This window comes from Lynx rufus, unplaced genomic scaffold (genome assembly GCF_022079265.1).
Source record: "Lynx rufus isolate CCGP_SWC_20201006 ecotype Redwood Valley unplaced genomic scaffold, mLynRuf1.p SCAF_9, whole genome shotgun sequence".
Taxonomy (NCBI): Eukaryota; Metazoa; Chordata; class Mammalia; order Carnivora; family Felidae; genus Lynx; species Lynx rufus.
The window spans coordinates 1,370,933-1,387,634 of NW_025814897.1; the positions used below are offsets into that span (position 1 = coordinate 1,370,933).

Below are 16,702 nucleotides of genomic sequence, written 5' to 3' on the forward strand. Positions count from 1 at the left end.
GGCAGGGAGGGGGAGCAGGGCAGCACAGGTCACGGGCAGCGGCTGGGGGCCTACGGTGACTCCCTGTGTCCTGAAAGGCGGGTCTCGTCTTTCTACTTCGGGGGGAAGAGCTTGCGTTGGCCACGCTCATTATGTTGCCAGTCCTACAGTCCTACGGCCTGCAGCGCTCTGTGTTTGCAATTCCCTTCCCTCCGTGGTTTTTCTTTTCCACCCCCCGAGCGCACTTCTCCTAAGGTCTGATACAGTGTGTTTACAGCCCATCATTCTGGTTCTCGTCCGCCTCCCCCCCCCCCCCCCCCCGAGGGTCGGTCTTAAGAAGCCAAACGTCTTTGTCTGTTTTGTTCCCTGACGGTCGCAAGGTCTTTGCAGAATGCCCGCACCCTGCTATCGCCCGCAGTGTGAACAGAGAAACAAATGAGTAGCTCCCGTCAGGGTCTACCCTTTATGTTTGTCCCCACATCGGCCCGACCGTCCCCACACCGGGAGTCCCAAAAGGGCAGCGAACATTTCTGTCTGTGCCTAGCAGAGCAGAATTCTGACCCGATGGCCCTCACCCGGCCGTCTTGTGATGGTGGCTCCTGTCTTACGTTCATCCGCACAAGGGTGTAATCTGAGCCTGATTCATCACAGGACTGATGTGGGCTGAGAACGTTGAGACAAACACTCATCTGCTTCAGAGTCAAATGGTGACAAATTAGGGCTTTGTGGGAAAAGAAATTCAAAACCAGTTAATGTACAGAACAAAATACAAGAATTAACTTGTCATTTTCAGGCCCAGAACTCAGGGGTATTGATGTGAGGTCCTGTGCCAGGTCTGTGAAATATTCTCTGGCTTCAGAAATCTACTTGTGGTTTCAGGAGTGTGGGGTCCCTCCACGCTGGGGATTTATGAGTCACCACATCTCTTCCTGTGGGTCAGGTTTTGCAGTGATTTCTTAATGAATTAATCCACTGACAAATGAGCACTCTTGAATTATGAAACAGTTGCTTTATTTATTAATAACAGACCATATTCCTACTCACTTAGATGCACACGAAGTACTCCATTACATGGCTTAACGTTCCTCATCGAAATAGAAAATAGCAGCACTTATCAGAACTTACAGGAACTTCTCAAGTTGTGAGCCCTTGACTTTTGAAACGTTTCAATGTCTGCATCATGTACCCACTCGTGGATCAGTCCGACCATCCCCCGTTGAGTTGACCTGCTATAAAGTGCCAGCCCCTTTGTCTCTCTTTTTCAACTCTTGCCCTATTACCTCTGTCAGTCTCGGCTCCGCTCTCTCCTTCTTGCTGTTAATCACGTTGGTAAAGCAGTTCATGTCAACACTCAGAGAAGAGAGGCGGCAGAGAGGATCGAACATAAACCTGGGGTCAGACAAGATGGATTCGACCCCCGGCTATGCCATTTGTCATGTGCACGACCTTGGGGATGCGGCTTAACCTCTGTGAGTGACAGCAATCCTTCTATGGGTAAAGTTGGTTTAATAATACCTACCTCGTAAATGAGAATTAAATGAGATAATATATGTAAGGTATTTGTGTCCTTTCTGCATTAAAATAGGATTAAGTAATATATGTCAGCCTTTCAGCTGGATTCCTTAATGTCTGAGGGCAGCATTTTTTGCATGCCCACTACTACAGTTTACTTGTCTTATAATTACTATTCAATTTATTAAAAAACTTACATCTTAAGGTTGTTAAGACTTTTTTTTTAAATTTTTTTAACGTTTTATTTATTTTTGAGACAGGGAGAGACAGAGCATGAACAGGGGAGGGTCAGAGAGAGAGGGAGACACAGAATCTGAAACAGGCTCCAGGCTCTGAGCTGTCAGCACAGAGCTCGATGTGGGGCTCGAACGCACAGATCACGAGGTCGTGACCTGAGCCGAAGTCGGCCGCTTAACCGACTGAGCCATCCAGGCGCCCAGGTTCTTAAGACTTTAAATTTAACTTTCTAATCTTGTTACTCTATCAATCTAGGAAATGTGCATAAAAATAATTATGATCACTTTCATTGGGTCTTTGATATTGATTCATATGGTTAAAATTGTAAAGTATCCTTAAAGGTTTAATACTATTTGCACTCATAAATATTTTCATCAACACTTCAAATTACAATTATGATTTTAAAATAGCTGGTTCCTTCTAATAATCCAAATCTTTTTGTGCAGAAGAAAATCAAACAAGCAGGGTATTTGTAAGTACTTAAGTAACCCTTGCTAAAATAATAAAGGAAAGAATTGAGTTAATTCTACCCAAAACCCAGGTTGGCAAGCTAAATGCTCTCTTGCTTTCACAGAGGAGTCCTGCAGCACTGGAGAACATTCAGCGGGCTCTTTCGCCTGAGTCTCTTCACAGGGGGGCCGGGCTCACGACCAGTCTCGAGGTGGCTCTAGCCTTGACGATGGGCTTCTGGGATAGTAACCATCTGTACACCAGGTGCTGAGATTCTGTGCCTTCTTTATCTGTTGTTTTCTCATTGGTGTTCAATCCACCACTCTGTGGGTTTATCGCCAAGTTCCAATCTGGTTCCCAGATCCTGCTTTCCTTCCCCCATCCCCCAAACTAGACTCACTTCCTGTAATGCAAATGGACTCTCAATTTCCAAGGCAAGAGAAATCAAGCCAGTTCTTGAACACCATCCTGGGATTCAGCGTCACGTCACCTTTGGGGCTGGGCTTGTCTTAACATGGGCGACAAGTCTGCCCCCCGGTGCTTGGCCTCCGCTTGGTGTTAAAAAACACGAGCGAATGGCTTGTGGGCACACAAGCACACGCCAGTCCTTCTGGAACAAGATTGCTTGGGGAAATTACAGAGGGGGGCAATAGCAGGTGTGAGGTCCCCCATTGTCCGTTATAATGTCGGATAGCACAGGGGAATTTAGAAAGGCCAGATGTCAGATGTAGATGCAAGAACCTTGGCCTTCGGGCCGTGAGGGTCTTAAATTGTAGGACTGAGGAAGAATCAGCTTCCTCTCCGTGGTCGTGCGGTATGATAGAGCACAACGTCTAGTTCAGAGCAGAGTCTAAACTCAATAAGATATGGCCATCTGGGCTGGGTTATTGTCGGTTACTCTAGACAAAATAAGAACATGATCTTTGGACCAGGAAGAAGGGAAATCAGGTCCTGACTCTGCTACTTGCTCTGTGACCGTGGCAGAGTCCCTGAGCTGCTCTCAACTTGGGTTTCTGCACGATGGAAACACGGCCCCGACCCAACGGTCCTTACAAAGACTAAATGGACGCTTCACATCAAGCCCTGGGCAGTGCCTGGAAAATCCAGGCGTTCAGCAAGTGAACAGTTGCTTGGTTCCAGTTCCCTAAACCAGCAAAGACACACAGAAGGATGTGAATCAGGTCTGGTAGGACAAGGAACATGTATATTGTTTCCCTCCCTCCCAGCCCAACTTCGAAGCATTATCTGTACGTAGTGCTTCCACTTTCTCACCTGTGCAAGCCTCTTTGTGGTGGATGGACCCAGATTTCTGCCTCAGTGTCTCCCCCGACCCCACTGCTGCGGCACCGTGGCTGGGTGAGATGGCTCTTCTTCACCACGGTGACCGTTACGGGATGACCCCACCATTACAAAAGATCCAGACAGGGGCGGCTCAGCAGTGTGGTTTGTGGTCAGCTTGCTTAATGGCGGGAGGTCTGACGCCCGGGGAGCTATCACAGGCGTCACCCCCCACCCTGAGGAGCACCAGGGTGAAGGTGCGGCTCACCTGCCGGCCAGCAGGGGGACCAGAGTGCGGGGAGGGAGCTGGGGCCACAATCGCAGCGAAGCCACCATCTCCACGACCGCTGTGCTTTTAAGTAATGTGAGTCCTCAAGCTCTTTTATTTTTACTTTCATTGTTTTACTTCTTAACATTTTTCCCGAGTTGTCGTGAGGTACGATTGACAAACAAAAACGCTGTATATTTAAGGTATATATACAGCACGGTGTTTGCATATTTGTACACATCGTGAAAGGATCACTACGGTCAAGCTAATTAACACATCCACCACCTCACAGAGTCACCTTTTATTGTGGGTTTGTGTGGTGAGAACAGTGAGGATCTACCTTCAGCAAATTTCAAGTCTACAATACAGAGTTAGTAGCCGTGGTCACCACGTGGTACCTCATCTCTCTGGAACCTATTCGTCTCACATAACCGAAATTTTCTATCCCATCACCAAAATCTCCCTATTTCCTCCACCCCCTTGGTCCCTGGCAACCACCATTCTTCTCTCTGCTTTTTTGAGGTTGACAATTATTTTTTTTTCTGATTTCACATCTAAGTAAGATTATGCGGTGTTTCTGTTTTTCTGTCCGGCGGATTTCACTTAGCATAATGTCCTTGAGTTTCATCTGTGTTGTCGTAAATGGCAGAATCTCCCTTTTTTTTCAGGGCTTAATAATATTCCATTGTGGGGGTGCCTGGGTGGCTCAGTCAGTTGAGCAGCAACTCAGTTCGTTGATTTTTGCATTTTGACTCTGATTTCAGCTCAGGTCATGATCCCAGGGTTGTGAGATTGAGCCTCGTGTCGGGCTCCATGCTGAGCCCGCCCTCTTTCCCTCTCCCTCTGCCCCTCTCCCCGACTTGTGCACGTGCTCTCTCTCTTTCTCTCAAACAAAATAGAAACTAAAAAAAAAAAAATGGTATCCCATTGTGTATACATACGACATTTTCTTTATCCAATCACCCATCAGAGGACACCTAGGCTATTTCTGTGCTGGCCGTCGTGACTCATGCTGCAAGGACGGTGGGAATTCAGGTATCTCTTTGAAATATTGATTTCATTCCTCGGGATACACACCCGGAAGTGGATTTGCTGCACTGCAGTGTGGTAGCAGAGTAGAGATGGTAAGGTAGTTCTATCTTGAACGTCTTGAGGAGCCTCCACACTGTTTTCCGCAGCGGCTGCACCCGTTTGCACCCCCACCAACGCTGCACAACGGATTCCCTCTCTTCACACCCTCACCAACACTTTTCTTTTGTCTTTTTGATAAACTCTCTCATTTTTAAGCCAGTCGGCAGTTACTGCTACCCGTAACCCAAGGCATCCCAACCTGCCAATGTTTGTGCCCTTTCAGCCAGCATTTAGCTTCGTCGCTGCACCCGCACTGCTGGAGTAGATGGGGTGCAGCGACCTGCAGGGTGGAGACCCCCCCCACCAGGCCCCCTGCTCCTCCCTCTCTGCGCAGGCTTTGGAGGCTGACTTTTTCACCAGATGCACAAGTACGTGTATGGGAAGGACAGTCAAATATTGAACATAACCTACTGATACGTCGCCAGCCGAAAATAATCTACGCGTCCACATAATTTTATTTGATGCACTTTCTATTTTTGATTTCAAACAAATTATATTCAAGTATATTTTTCAAATGTATATTTTATATATCATTAAATTATTTTCCTGATAGAATATTTCTATTTATGTCAGCTATATTTATTTTCTTCACTTTTGATGACGTTGTATTTTTAAATTTCATTTCTTCGATGTATGCATTTATTGAAGTATTGATTTAGTCACCGAGAGGGGACTGAATACACAAATTACGTGTTTAGGTCATAGACGGCGGCCAGCGAGAGGATGAAGCATGTACTTGTGTGGAATGGTTGCCAAGATGCGTTAAGTGAAAATAGCAAACAGCAGTGCGAATTTGCACGCCACCATTTTAGTTTCAAGAGACAGTGTTGATGTTTGCGTCTCTACAAAACAGCTCTGAAAGCTGCGTGTACGTGCCTGTGGTTATTTGCATGCGCTCTTTCTTGCTGGACTGTGATCTCGATGAGGGCAGGGGCCGGGTCAGAATAGCTCTCCATGGTGGTCTCAGAAAAAATGCACTAGCTGTCGGTGATGGGTGTGAGAAAGGTTAACTCTGCAGTTTTCTACCTTTTGGAATTGTGTTGTGACCACATAGGACCCTGCAGAAAAAAAAAAAAAAAGGGAAAGAAAAGAAAAAAGAAAAAAACTTGATAAATTCAGGTGATTTTGAGATAAAGAAATGCTCAATTCCTAGCAAAATGCAATCTCACATGTAGTCTCTTTTGTATTCATGGTTTTAAGGAGGATCTAAATGCTGACAATCCGTATATTGATACCTCCCCCTTTTTTTTAACATGAAATTTATTGTCACATTGGTTTCCATACGACACCCAGTGCTCATCCCAACAGGTGCCCTCCTCAGTGCCCATCACCCACTTTCCCCTCTCCCCCACCCCCCATCAACCCTCGGTTTATCCTCAGCTTTTACGAGTCTCTTACGGTTTGCCTCCTTCCCTCTCTGTAACTTTTTCTCCCCCTTCCCCTCCCCCATGGCCTTCCGTTAAGTTTCTCAAGATCCACATAAGAGTGAAAACATATGGTATTTTTCTCTGTAGGACTTATTTCACTTAGCATCACACTCTCCAGTTCCATCCACGTTGCTACAAATGGGTAGATTTCATTCTTTCGCATTGCCAAGTAGTATTCCATTGTATATATAAACCACATCTTCTTTATCCATTCGTCGGTTGATGGACATTTAGGCTCTTTCCATAATTTGGCCATTGTCGAGAGTGCTGCTATAAACACTGGGGTACAAGTGCCCCTGTGCATCAGCACTCCTGTATCCCTTGGGTCAATTCCTAGCAGTGCTCTTGCTGGGTCATAGGGTAGATCTATTTTTAATTTGAGATACAATCGACATACAACATTGTACTCATTTTAGGTGCGCGAGGTGAAGACTCCATACATGTCCATATTACAAAATGGTCACCACCGTGGGTGTGGTCCACACCCATCACCTCCCACAGTCACTGTGCCTCCTCTTTCCAGTGTAGACTCCTTATGTCATGGCCTACCTGGATATGTCACGGACATTTCAAAACTTGGAAAACCTAAGCAACTCTTCCCAATTCTTACCTTTTCCTCACAAAGCTGTGCGTCTCCAAGTCGTCCCCCACCTCAGCAAAGCTGCCACCATCTGTGACATTTGTCCTTAGGCTCTAGGAGGCCATCTGGGAATTACTTCTCTTCTTAGCCCCATCGTGAAGTCCTGCTCTCTTCCGTATTCTTGTCTGACTCTGCAGTGTGACCGCTTCAGTCCCAGCCACGATCCCCTCACCCGGTTTCACACCTCCCTCAAAACCTCCCCAGTGCCATTGCCTCAAACGTTCAAAGCAGCCCAAAGCAGAGTAGGTCTCCCTATTATTCTGTCAAAGACACCGATGGTTTTCCTTTATGACTTTTATTACATTGATGGTTGCATGTACATGTTTGTGGCTATCTGCATATATTTTTTCTTGCCGGATTATAATCTTGATGAGGGCAGGGCTGTGTCCATTTTCTGAGATCCCGATGCCTACAACCCAGCACAGTGCCTGGCACACGGAATATGATCGACAAATTATTCCCCAATGAGCAAGTTAAAGTGTGAGTACGCTCTTACTGTGTGGTTGCCCAGACATGCCACTTAGGGGCAATAAATCTACCTCAGGATAAGCATTTGCCCGTGGACTTCTCGCACAGACAGCCACAAAATGAGTACAAGAGGATACTTTCATGTGTGGGTGGACACGAGCAGACCACGAGGTCAGGCAAAGGGGCTCCACAGAGGGAACAGATACGTCAAAGGAAAAGATGAAGAGCGGGTGTGTTGGATTTTCTCCACCTGAAAAATAAAGTGCACGAACGAGGTGACTTGTGCTAACCGTAGGATCCCGCTTCACAGTTTTCTCTAGAGCCTTCCCTGCAAGATCACTTCCCTAGATCCTTCTCCTGGGGTATAGCAGGAACACATACGATGTCTGGGGGGTGGACATAGGGACACCTCTTCGTCGGACACCAGGGGAGGACAAGGGGCACATTGTCTTCAGTTCAGGATGGGCTCACGGTGAGGCTGCCGCCATGGAGACCCTAGTACTGACACCACTGGCCAAGAATCTCAGCTGCCTTCTGTTTCGCCCCTACCCCACCCGAGATTGTGAGGACGACTCATTCTCGAAGAAACGAAACAATAAAGCAAATGGCTGATCATCTTTATTAAATAACAAGCAAACAGTCTATATCCAGTCAGTCGTCTCGCACACGAGTGCTCTCCCTTCCCCTGGGGAAGCTGCTCCGTGTGACCCAAGTGCGCGCCCAGCAGCCTGCTTGAAGGGCCCGTCATAGGTGAGGCTGACCGGCCAGACACGCAGCTTATACTCGTGCTCTGTCAGTGCATGTGCAGCAGGAAGCGAACCGTTTCGGTTCACAGAGACTCAGGTGAAGAATCTTCGGCTTCCCTTCCAATGCCCACGTGGTGCTTCTAGACACGTCAACAGTTCAACCAGCTGTTGGTCTTCAACACGTGTGTCACTTTCTTTGCGTTGGGGTCAAACTCCAACTGCGAAGATCCGCTGAAGAAATAGTAAAACCCTGGAAGTGCGGACAAGGGAGATAAGGGGATATCTGTTCAAAAACAGAAGTTGGCAACATGCAGAACTCAGAATAGTAGATGATGAAAATTACAGAGCGTTTATGGAGTTTCACTATGTGTCAGGGACGATGGTAAGCGTTTTAGATTGATTTCTGCAACAATCCTATGAGGGAAGTGTATCTAAGTCCATTCTATAGATGAGCAGGTGAAGGCTCACAATCTGCTTGCCCGAGGTCACCCCTGGGCGGGTTGGAGACGGCACTCCATTCCAGCGCATTCTGGCAGTAAACCCAGGTTCGGGTCATCAGGTTATTCTGCTCTGATCAGACAAAACTCTCTGCTTCTGTGGAAACTGTGATCTCTTTACTTTCGTTTTTCCTGACAGCCCTCCTCCCCTTTCCTCGCTTCATAGCCTGAGGGTCACGTGTGGCCCCAGAGAAGCACAGAAACTCTTTCCAAACACCACAGGACCCTTTACGGCTCTTCCATCATGGTGCTTGGGTTACCTTTCGAGAAGGATCACCAGCCACCAGCCATCTCTCTTTGATTAGGGCAAAAAAATGTATCTTTTTAAAAAACCTTGTGCACACGCCAAAGCAATGACACTAATGCCTTGGTTTGTGAGCATAGTTTGTTCCAGAATCATGCTTGTCATCCAAAGCAGTCGTACATCAAACCGAACTGCAAGGACCATTGGCTCAGTTGCGATCATATGACATTCGGCATCATGTACTACTCGTATTGCAAGACATCACTCGTGTATCAGGTTAAAATGTATTAGAAATGTTCGCTTGTCTTGCGGAATACACGCAGAACAAGTTACTCACAATCCAAGGTTTTACTGTATTTGCAAGTGAGCCCTGTGGGCAATGGCTGATGACTACTCAGGAAAATCTCCCAACAGGATGGAGGGGAGGAGAAAGCCAGCCAGTTAAGAAACTTGGCCACACCCCCGAGGGGTTTTATAACGACATGGGAATCTGAAAGACAACAGCTCTAGAGGTGAGGAAGTGACTCTCAAGCACTTGGGTTTTATCCACACGGACAAAATATAGGGATTTGCGTTGATTATTGTTCTGATTCAAATCAACGTACTATATAAAGTCGTCATAGAAGTGGTACAGAACTGCTAATTGAAATCTAGGGGAGGGAGGTGGAAACTGGTTAAAGGAAACCCGTCATCACAAGTCAATCCAGCTGCCCTCTTCCCTCTGACACCGAGTGGCCCGTTGCCAACGGAGCAAGTACCCTCTTACCAAATGCTTCAAAAGCAGCATCAACCTTCGAGTCAACCCCTGGAAAGTCGTCTGCTATTTTCTTGGGAAAGTGTGGCTCCATGGACTGTATCTTCTCATCAAATCTGCATCCAAAGAAACACAGCTCAGCATTGCACGGAGGCCACGTTTTCGTTACCCACGTTCTTAAGTCATGTTTGGTTTCATGCGGAATTCTAGTGAACTTTCTAAGTACTGCAAAGAAATGTCAAACGCGTTTAGCACTACAGAAATACGGGACTTGAATGGAACTGCACACTTAGTTCTTAGAGCCGTATCTCCACCAGGACCAGAGTCAACAGCCCGATCTGGAAGGTGTTTGTTACCGTATTTCTTAAGGCTGGACAGAGAGAACCTTAATCGTCTTTCAACCACAAAGACACGAAGGTATGTACGAACAGGTACATGAAGCGAATTGGCTCATTTATCTCGAATACACATCTCAAGCTCTCCAGCATGCTTGACTCCTATACGTCCTCCCCACCCTGCACATCTGGATCTCCTACGGCAGCCTGTTAGGAAAAGGCGGAGTGGCGAGGAGGAAATCACAGGGAATGTGTTTTGGACTCGGGGGCTGGACCTTGGTTGGTCTGCCCAGTTGTGTGGGCGGTCGGCCCAGGAATCAGCCTCTGTGTGAGTCCTCGGTTCTATCCATAAAACTTAAACAGGCAGCACTAATGAGGGGTGGAGCTTCAGGGAAGCCCTTCACAATCATAGGGTAAATTTGGGAAGATGAGACAAACACCCAGGGAGGCAGTGAGTCCACAGGAAAGGAATGCTAAACTGTGGCCTGGGTTCTTGAGGCTTCTTTCAAACCCATCTGGGTTTGGAGTCCGGCAGGGAAGGTCCGTGGGGGGGGGGGGGGGGGACTCGAGCCAGGACTTTAGGGGGAGTGGGCTGGGGGGAGGGGCGGAGGAGAGAAGAGGCCGTCCAGGCGGGTGGGGCAACAGCAGAGGGAAGGTCCAGCCTGTGGCACAAGGGCTCAAGGCAGGAGCGCTTAAGAAATGCCGATTACCAGGCGCTGCTGCGTTGGAAAGTAGGCGTGTATCCGTCCTCCTCGGTGAGACGGAAGCAGGGCTGAGAGTGAGGTGGGGGTCCCTCAGGGAAAGAACCTAACGTCCCTAAGCAGGCTCCATACAGAGTCATTCCAACCGCGTCTTACCGCCAGTATTTGTCCTCTACAAAGAAGTACGTTTTCTCCTTTTCCTTATCAAAAAGAGCAGCATCTATTTTCGTTACACTCGGAGGAAAACCCAGGGTGTGGATGCCTTTCGGATAACCTGCTTGTACCTCGGTTCCTCTGATGGCCCAGAACTGATTTCCTGTTAAGAAAAATAACTCACGGAATTACTTCATTATTTCTACATTATTTACCTAATTACTTGTAAACGCATTGAATTTGTAAAAGTTAAGCCTTTGAGTTTTAGAAATACTTGTTAGCGCCTTTGGTTTTCATAGTAAAAATGTAATCCCCGGCTCAAAGTGGGCATTGAACGACAATGTGTGGATTGAATGAATGAACACAAATCAAAGAAGGGAATTTACAACTCTGAGTCATGTATGTTGCTATGTTCGTTTCTATCATTTGTAAAACATAAAGAAAATAACATCCCTTCCCTTCTTCATTACCTGAGAGCAACAATGTAGACACAATTTGTGATAGTAGAGAAAATCAAAGTCCTATTCAATTTTCCCGTGAAAGGGTTTATTTCAACAAGTTAGAGAAATTATCGTATAATAATTACCTTTGAAAGTGAAAACGATATCCTTGCTAGTCTCTTCGTATGCGGCGTCCAAGCCCGAAGGTAGAGATGGCCAAAACGAGGAGATCAAATAAAACCCAGGTTCAGGCGTCCTGAGGGATTTGCGCCAAAAATGTCTGCAATATGAATAAAAAGAAATGAAAACTGAAACCCAGACCTTCGCCTGTAGCACATTTTTCTCATTGACCTGCCTCACCCATCTTCCCGCATTCTCTCATCGTCTGGCTGGATGACAGGCAGAAATTAGGTGTACTTCCAATGGGAAAATATGTTTTCTTTCTCCCGGGAAGCCTGCACCAGACCTCCTGGCAAAGAAAAGTGATCCTGTGGCGAAATTAATTAGCCAAGTGTAACCTCTAAATACCTACAATTCACACACACTGCTGTGTGTGCGACAACATGGCTTACATTTTCTTTTTTCTTTTTTTTTTAATGTTTATGTATTTTTGAGAGAGAGACACAGCACGAGCAGGGGAGGGGCAGAGAGAGAGGGAGACACAGACTCCGAAGCAGGCTCCAGGCTCTGAGCTGTCAGCACAGAGCCTGACTTGGGGCTCGAACCCACGAACCGTAAGATCACGACCTGAACCAAAGCCAGACACTTAACCAACTGAGCCATCCAGGTGCCCCGTGGTCTACATTTCTGAAAAGACAGACCGGTGTGTGCATGTGCGTATCTGTGTCTGTAAGTATTTTTTGGTATATGCATGGAAACCTTCTGGAAGGATGCACAGGGGTCCTTGAGTACGGGGATACCCTAGGGAACCCAGATTAGTGTGGTGAGGGAGACGTGCTGTCTACTTTCTGCCTGTTTGTGCAGCTTGAATGTTCTCTTAAGTGCATGTGTATCCGGCAGACAGGAAATTATTGATTCAATGTAACACTCTCCTGACTCCATTTTTAAAGGAGGTGAAGATAAAGTTGCGATTCTGAAGTTGGACTTTTGAAAACCAAGCGAGCGTGACTTATAGGAACAACAAGGAGAGGACAAGAATGTACGTCAAAAGAATAGATAGGGAAATAGAATCTTCTGGTCTGACCTGTCTTTAAAGAACAGGATTTCTCCCCTCAGAGAGCTGACGGCATCGAAGGACAAAGCAGGATCGCACGTGGCTGGTGTCCCAGGTTCTGGAGGCACAGATTCCGTGGGCCCCGCAGGGCCATCAGGGGATGACATAGGGGGAGGTCCTAAAGGAAACAGATGTGGGGGATCAAACATGAGGCGAAATGGGATGCTTCTGTCGATTTCTATGCTTTCCAAACACTCTCTGAGTGCGTTGAGACGAATTGCAAATGCTTTATGCAGCATTTTAAAGCTTTCCCGAAGACCATGGCTGCAAAGCTCCAATGCCTCCTTTTTCCAGCATCACTCACCATACAGGGACTGGATGCCGTTCACATCATCTTGGGCAAGGCGGAAGCGGGTCAGGTCTGTGCGCGGGTTGTAGACGGGATACATCAAAGCTGTGGGGTCGGCCGAGTGATAGAGACCCAGGGAATGGCCGAGTTCATGAGCAGCAACGAGGAATAAGTTGGTCCCTATTTAAGAAATCATAAATAATAGTTCCTAATCCCTTAAGCACATGTACATCACACAAGTCAGCTGTATTTTATTGGCTTACTTACTGGAAGCACAGAGGGCCTTCTCTGCCTTGTTTTTTGGTTGACTGATCGATTGATAACACACTTAACGGAAAGCCTAGCGTTTTTTAATGCTTCTCATTCTCGAAATCAGTCTTCGAGACAAAACAGCCAGTGTGTCCACCTACTGCCCTCTCCCACCTCAGAAGCCTATTTACTTCATGAAAACAAGGTCCTCTTTCTCGTACTCCGGAAGGGAACTGACCCACTTGTTTAGCACATTCATAAATATTTCTCTTCATTTGTCAATGAAAAGCGAAACTCTGTCTCAACGTATTAATGTTTGCCAGTTATAGTCTCAGTTAAAGGAATCACAATTTATTCAACTCAAATCTGAAACCCTAAACAATCATACTTTTGTATGCAGACTGTTGCCTGCATAATTTTTCAACCCCAGGATCATTATTAAGTACACATTGGGTCTGGAAATATTAGTAATGATAATTGTCATAGGGCTTGTTAAGATTGGTCTAAAACAGCATGCCTAATCATGCCCAGCATTTGTCACAAAAGAGACTTTGACCATGCAAACACTAGCTGCATTCATATTTTCTTTTTCCGTGTATTATTAAAAAAAAAAACCCAGGATGCTGACATTGGAAATCGTTGGGTAATTACGTTTGACACGCCAAGTTTACTTTTGCGAGCATTATCTGTGTAACTTGTGATCCTACTAAAGTCCTCATTTGTGACTTTGCAGGACGAAGTTGTTAATTCGATCAAACCAAAGAAATTTATCCGGCACTAACCTCACATTTGTACTCCCTATAGATATTCTGTTTGCATTTTGATTATAAATCCCAGAAAATTTCAGAGGCTAGTATTATTTGTTTTAGCCAGTTGTTTGAAAACGTTGGAAGTCAGTCCTCAAAGTATACAGCTATGAACTGAGAAATACCGTCCTACCTAAAAAAATTGGGCATTGTATTTGGGGGCTAGTGTCTCCCTTTAGAACAAGTCCCTAAAAACTCCTCTTAACCTAGAGAGAGTAAAAGGCTGATTTACCAGAAAAACCTAAACGGGGACCTCAGTTTCTGGAATTTAACTCCCATCTCCATTTTGAAGAGTATAGAAGACATTTCCCCCAATTTGGATATAAGCACTATCGAGGGCCCATGTTAGCACAGAGGCAAGGCAACACGTGGTCCCTTGGATATCTGCAATTCAACGCAATGAGAAAATACTCTTAAGGATGGTCCTAAGGTCATACTAGAACCATCGTCCTCAAAGAAGTACTTTAACGCTGCCTCCATAGCGTGCTTACCAAGACAGAGAATAAACTTTTTGGACATCTGAAAGTGTTTTCAATAATGATCAAAACAAAAATACATTCTATTTCTTGAGCCATTGGGGAAATCTAGAACACACCACTTCTCGAAGATTTGTAGCCTCTCAGAATTTTCTAAATCTAAAAAACAAACAACAAAAATAACCCACCCAAATCATTCTGAGAGATGTGCGACTCACCTGATGTATCCTTTGTCCACTGCTCATCATCGTCAAAGTGAGCGTCTCCATTGATGCCGGGCCCCGGCGCGTAGGCATGACCCAAAATATTTCCAGGTCCATCAAAAGGGATAAAGTCTCCATGTTCTGACGGAGAAAGTGTTTTTATTTGAAAGACAGGTAATTAAAACACCTTTGGAGTCTTCCTACCCCCACCCCCCACAACAGCACTAAATAAATGGATGCATTTCATATTGTCTTTGGTTTTTACCTCTAACTGCAAAAAAGATCATTATGTCAGCCTCTCCTTCGTAAATCTTGGAGAAAGTAAGTGGGGTCACCTCCTCCCAGGCTTTCAGAGCCTTCTCAAAGGCAGAGTCAACAGCCTCTCTCGGCAAATCCAGTGTGTAATTCACAATCCTTTAAGAAAAAAATTGAAGAGATTATTTTCTCCTGTGATGGTACTTGGTAAAATCACAGTGTGATGTGAACACCTCTTTGGACCCGTTACCTGTAGGTGAGGTGCGTTTTCCTCCACTTCGGCAGGCCAGGGAAGGTGGTGAACTGGCCCACGTCGGGAACGCCGCACCGGGGCTTGCGTATCATCGCCAGAGTGTCAGGGTCCAGCTTCCCCGTCACCTCCAACCCGAGGAACTTCTGCATTTCTCGGATTTTTTTAACGACAGGTCCGCTGTCCCTTCTTCTGACGAACTGTTTCACATCCTTTGCGAGGTCGTAGTAGTTCTCCAGGTATTGCTAGTGGGGTAGTAAGTATAGTCATGATTTTTAGCCTTTCGTACCAAATGGCAGCTGCAGACCTCACCTAGTTCCGGTATTCCTCCAGTTGCTAAAATCAGAATAAGTGTCATATTCCATTCCACTCTTCAATTACAGATTCTTCCCTGCGTCTGTTTTGTCTCTGTAACCAACTAACGTCTGGAGCTTAGTCTACTCCCCAAGCAACGACAATGGCGTGGGAGCTGAGACCAATATCTAATGAACTTAAGGCAGAAACACAAAGCAAAAAGGCTTCTTTGGGCATATTTGTGTTTCAGTTACACTTATTCAAGCCCTTCAACTTTCTACTTTGTGCTTCCCCCGGGGACCTGACTTACGAGAGAAAGTTGGACAGATCTCTGGGTCCGAACACGACACTAGCCATGTAAATACCTAGCGTAACTTCCCCTGGATTAAAATACCTAAAGAAGTTCCATCGCAAGATGCATTTAATTACACCCTCCTCTTGTACTCCTGCCCCTCGAGCCCCAGTGTTGCTGCTCCCAGGGGGTCAAGATCTTAGGCAAATACCTAAAGTTTCTGGCCTCTGTTTGCTCCTGCATGAAAGGAGACACAGTAGGCTGGGGAGACCCCTCCACATCCCACACTTCCTAACCCCCTGTTCCTGAACTTCTCCTCCACAGTGAGCCCGAAGCATCCCGTGTGTTTATGAATGGAAGGCAGGGGTGGTGTTCCCACTCGGCCCTGCCAATGCCTGTGGGAGATGCGTCCATCAATTACCTGAAGGAGGTCCATGTTGCTGTCCTTGTCCTCTGCGGCTCTGTCCACTGGATAGGCTGAGCACACGGCCGCACAGAGCAGCAGTAGAGCCGGAAGAGTCTGCATTTCCACTGGCTCTCCTTGGCTCTTTGTCGTCTTAGTGCTTTCCTCTCTGCCTACCTTCTCCTGGGTCCGCCGAATGGAGCCCTGACTTTTATAGGGCAACAGTGTTGGTTTAGGTCACCCACAGCTTGACTCATGACTGCTTTCATCCGAATGGCAGCAGGACCCTGTCCAAAAATTCCAAATCCAAAGTAGGATGATACAACCTACTTTACTAATTTCTCTCAACCTTTCCAATTTTGCAAATCAAAACAGTGATTAAGCTCCAGGAAATGCTTCCTGTCTTCGTAAGATGAAAACTAGGGCTTTTTTTTTTTTTTTTTTATTCTGGAAAGAAAAAGTGACTGGAATTTACTAGACAATTTCTGTTTGCGGTGTTTGAGAGGAGAAATAGGCTGACTCGGTAAAAAGTCAGAATTGAGTAGGACTTCTAGATGCGGTCTCATTTTAAGAAAAACGTACTTAAAATCAAATGTAATGAGATGTGAGTAAATGAAAAGCTGTGCATCCGTAGCTAGAGTCTTATTAGTTTCTGTCAAAACGGAAGAAGCAAGATCTAGAATAAAGCTGG

At 46.1% G+C, this 16,702-nt stretch overlaps 1 protein-coding gene across 1 annotated transcript; it reads right to left on the reverse strand.

The window, feature by feature from the left end:
• Positions 1–8,285: 8,285 nt before the first annotated feature.
• On the reverse strand, positions 8,286–16,134 carry LOC124504841 (stromelysin-1-like). The gene is made up of 10 exons (XM_047070426.1): positions 16,030–16,134; positions 15,023–15,267; positions 14,783–14,931; positions 14,533–14,658; positions 12,799–12,963; positions 12,465–12,612; positions 11,407–11,540; positions 10,824–10,983; positions 9,644–9,747; positions 8,286–8,386 (listed from the first exon to the last, which is right to left on the reverse strand). The coding sequence occupies exons 1-10, from the start codon at positions 16,132–16,134 to the stop codon at positions 8,286–8,288; spliced, it is 1,437 nt and encodes a 478-aa protein (XP_046926382.1).
• Between the last annotated feature and the right edge of the window lie 568 nt (positions 16,135–16,702).

What these genes read in the sequence shown, in the direction of transcription:
- LOC124504841 (XM_047070426.1), bottom strand. Translation starts at nt 16,134, where the DNA reads ATGCAGACTCTTCCGGCTCTACTGCTGCTCTGTGCGGCCGTGTGCTCA. An exon ending in GCAACATGGACCTCCTTCAG is followed by an intron (nt 15,268 to 16,029) that starts GTAATTGATGGA and finishes CTACCCCACTAG; the next exon opens with CAATACCTGGAGAACTACTA. An exon ending in AAAACGCACCTCACCTACAG is followed by an intron (nt 14,932 to 15,022) that starts GTAACGGGTCCA and finishes TTTTTCTTAAAG; the next exon opens with GATTGTGAATTACACACTGG.